Source organism: Myotis brandtii, unplaced genomic scaffold (genome assembly GCF_000412655.1).
Source record: "Myotis brandtii unplaced genomic scaffold, ASM41265v1 scaffold130, whole genome shotgun sequence".
NCBI classification, from domain to species: Eukaryota; Metazoa; Chordata; class Mammalia; order Chiroptera; family Vespertilionidae; genus Myotis; species Myotis brandtii.
Window position 1 is genome coordinate 181,418 of NW_005354596.1, and position 3,878 is coordinate 185,295.

Below are 3,878 nucleotides of genomic sequence, written 5' to 3' on the forward strand. Positions count from 1 at the left end.
GGAGACGGGGGAGGAAGGCTGACTGTGAGGGGTTGAAGGAGACATTAGAGGGACCAGAAAGAATTGGAGTTAGAGCCGCTGTGGGCGGCAGATTCTGGTCCTTATTGCCTTATGTTTGCAATGGACCCTGTATGTGCTGCGCTGAGGGCTGAGGAGACCTCACCTGTCCCCCATGTTTCTGTCCAGGTCGTCCAGCTCCCGACTACGAAGCTGTGACCACCCAAGTCCCACCCACCACGACCCCTGAGCCCCGCGTGAAGCCCCTGCTGGGGGAGCTGACCGTGACGGGATCCTCCCCGGACTCGCTGAGCCTCTCCTGGACCGTCCCCCAGGGCCAGTTTGACCACTTCCTGGTCCAGTACAAGAACGGGGACGGGCAGCCCAAGGCGGTCCGGGTGCCGGGACACGAGGACGGGGTCACCATCTCGGGCCTGGAGCCGGACCACAAGTACAAGATGCACCTGTATGGCTTCCACGACGGCCAGCGCCAGGGCCCCGCCTCTGCCACCGGGGTGACAGGTGAGTGGGTGGTGGGAGCCCCGGTGGGACCTGCGGGAGATGACACTCGTGATGGCTGAGGGGGTGCAGGGGCCCCTCTGCTCGAGGCTGAGCCGTGGTGCCCTGTGCCTCCCCTGGGCTCCCTGAGCACCAGCGGGGCCCTGGGCAGAGAAGGGCCCCTGGGCTGTGCGGGGGCTGCGGCCACAGCCGACCCCGAGGCTCTGGGCATGTCAGTGAGGCTGCCCCGAGGGGCTCCCTGGAGTGACCAGGGCCCGGCATGACCAGGGCTTGGGAGGAGACCCGGACATGTCCATGGAGCCTGCCTCACCCGCCCTGTGTCTGTGCTTCTCAGCTGCAGAGGAGGAGACCCCCAGCCCCGCAGAACCCAGCACGGAGGCCCCCGAGCCCCCCGAGGAGCCCCTGCTGGGGGAGCTGACAGTGACGGGATCCTCCCCGGACTCGCTGAGCCTGTCCTGGACCGTCCCCCGGGGCCACTTCGACGCCTTCACCGTCCAGTACAAGGACAGGGACGGGCGGCCCCAGGTGGTGCGTGTCGGGGGTGAGGAGAGCGAGGTCACCGTGCGGGGCCTGGAGCCGGGGCGCAAGTACAAGATGCACCTGTACGGCCTGCACGGGGGGCGGCGCGTGGGCCCCGCGTCCACCCTGGGCCTGACCGGTGAGTGGGGCGGGTTCGTTTTCCTCCCACTGGTGCCCCAGCCTCTCTGTGGTGGTGGCTGTCCTTGCCGTGGCCCCACCATCTTGAGGTAGAGGAGGAGGAGCAGTTCATAGGGACTGAGCTGCCACTAGGTGCACAGCCTTGGACCAGTTTTAAGCATCGGTGCCTCTGTTTCCTCGCCTGTAAGACGGGGACCGTGCCCACCTCACAGGGTGCAGGGAGCTGGCAGCAGAAAGCCCGCAGGAGGCCTGGCACGTGGAGAGCATGCTGTCAGCGGCTGCCTCTGGGCTGTTACACCCTCCTCTGCCCCTTGGCTGCTTCGCTGGCCAGTGCGTGAGGCCCGGGCCCCACCAGTGGTGCGGAAGCTCTCACCCCCGTGAGCGCCTTTGCAGCCAGGAGAAGCCTCCCTGCTGGCTGCCCGGCCACCGCGAGGGACCCAGCCTGGCACCTCCTCTCCGACAGCACAAAGGCCGGGGCCCCCGGTGGCCTCTGGAACACTCCTGCTGACCTGCCCAGCGTGGGCCCAGCGAGGAGCGTCCCCTGGCCTCTTGTTCGCTGAGGGAACGATACACAGTTCTGAAAACCACTGTTCCTATCGGGAATGAGCAGGGTTGAAAGCAGAGGAACTGAAAGGTTTGAGCGAGGCTGATGTCCACAGAGCCCACCCTCACCATGACGTGGTTGGCTTAGTTTCCAGAACCTTCCACTCCCGGCTTCTTTTCTTTAGTCGGCACTGAGAGTAGAGAGGGGAAAGCCAGCCTGAGTTACTGTCCTGCACGTAGCAGGGTGGAGGCCGTGCCAGGCCCAGGCGCACAGCAGGTTTCTCGGGGTGACCTTGCCCTGGGCAGCCGACAGGCTCTGGTCCCCGGGAAGGGTGGCCGGCTGGGCGCTGAGGAGGGGCGGCAGAGGACATCGAGTTCTGGAATCTACCAGCTGATTTCCGTTCCGGCCTCGGGACTGAACTGTGAGGGCGCAGGGCGATCCCTGACCGAGGGCGCCGTGCCGTGCCAGCAGGAGAAAGGCGCGTAGCGAGTTAGAAACATTTCTACTTTGGGAACATGTTATGCCAAGTGCAGCCTCGGACTGCATCCCCAGCGGCGGGTATAGTGCCGCCTTCCCAGTTACGCCAAACCACCAGCGAGGCTTGCGGCGAGGGCCAGCCCCTTTCTCGTGGAAAGAAGCGCAGAGAGAAGCGAGCGGAGCCGAGGCCGTGAAATGGAGCGCGCCCCTGCCCTCCCCGCTCTGGCTCATCTCTCCCCAAGGCCTCGTTTTTATTTTATTTTTAATGTATTTTTATTGATTTCAGTTCCATGCAAATGGAAGTGAAAAAAAGCTGGTGTAGCAATACTCATATCTGACAAAATAGACTTCAAAATGAAGGCCATCACAAGAGACAACAAAGGTCACTACATAATACTAAAGGGACTGATACAACAAAAGGATATAACCCTGGTAAACATATATGCACCAAATATAAGAGCACCGAAATATACAAAAAAGAACTTCTAGAGGACTTTAAGGGAGAGATCAACAGCAATACAATAATAGTAGGGGACTTTAACACCCCATTGACTTCACTGGACGGATCTTCCAGATGAAAAATCAACAAGGAAACAGTGACTCTAAAGGACACACTGGATCAGATGGAATTAACTGACATTTATAGTACATTTCACCCCAAAGCTGCAGAATATACAATCTTCTCAAGTGCACATGGCACATTCACAAAGATAGACCACATATTATGATACAAAGCAAGTCTCTACAAGTTCAAGAAGACTGAAATCATATCAAGCATCTTCTCAGATCACAGTGGACTGGTTAATCGGTTGACGCTCAACCACGCGTTAACTTAGCCAACGTGTGGTGACCCACTGGTGCGGGGGCACAGCCAGGGCTCCTGCTGCTGAGTCCGTGCCAGCGGGGGAGACCGCACCCCGGGCACAGGCCCGTCAGCACTGCCACATGACATGCGCGGGGAGCCAGCCGCGCCCGGGAGGCGAGTGATGGGAAGGTGGTGGGAGGGCCCAGCTGAGGAAGGAGGACGAGCACATGCCACCCAGGCCCTTGGAGATAGCACTCGGGGCAGAGGGAAGGACCGGCGAGGAATGTTCCAGAATTGGGGGGGTGCGAGGTGGACGTGCAGCCTGGAGGCCGCCGTCAGGGCGTGGCTTTGCTCTGGATGAGATGGGCGCCTCTGACCGCCTGCTAACAGTGGGAGCAGCGGAGGGTGAGGGCGAGGCAGGCGATCTCGGGGACGGTCCAGCTCTGCCTGGCGAAGGCGGCGGAGTGGGTGGGCAGTGGCAGCTTCCCCAGGTAGTGCCCACAGGACTTGCTCCTGGGCCTGGCGGGGTTGGAGGTGCGGTGGGCAGGCCGAGGGGCAGCAGCTGAGGGGGCTGGGCTCGGTGTGGACGGCTGAGTGTGCTGAGCAAACAGTCCAGGCGGCAGGGCCACTAAGGCCGCTCTCCCAGGTCTCAGTGATGGCTGGCAGCCCCCCAAAGCCCCAGGGCCTGGAAGAATGGGCCCATCAGAGTTTGATGTCCGGCCACCTCGCGGGCACCAGGAGGACAGTGGACGTGATCACCACCCAGGGTAGGAGGGCTTTCCTAACAGCTGCCTCCACTCTCTCAGCTCCACCACCGGGAGCCGCTCCTGCAGCCACCGAGCCGCCCGTGGGGCCGCGCCTGGGGGAGCTGACTGTGAC

General features: G+C 61.9%; 1 protein-coding gene across 1 annotated transcript in view; it reads left to right on the forward strand.

Moving 5' to 3' along the window:
* The window catches only part of TNXB (tenascin XB), a gene marked incomplete at its 3' end in the record, with an annotated part of 89,518 nt that overhangs the window by 20,476 nt on the left and 65,164 nt on the right, over positions 1-3,878 (forward strand). Inside the window, exons 12-14 of the mRNA XM_014534508.1 lie at positions 196-519; positions 851-1,174; positions 3,806-3,873. Of these exons, the coding sequence (XP_014389994.1) occupies positions 196-519; positions 851-1,174; positions 3,806-3,873 (716 nt within the window). The remainder of the gene's footprint in view (positions 1-195; positions 520-850; positions 1,175-3,805; positions 3,874-3,878) is intronic.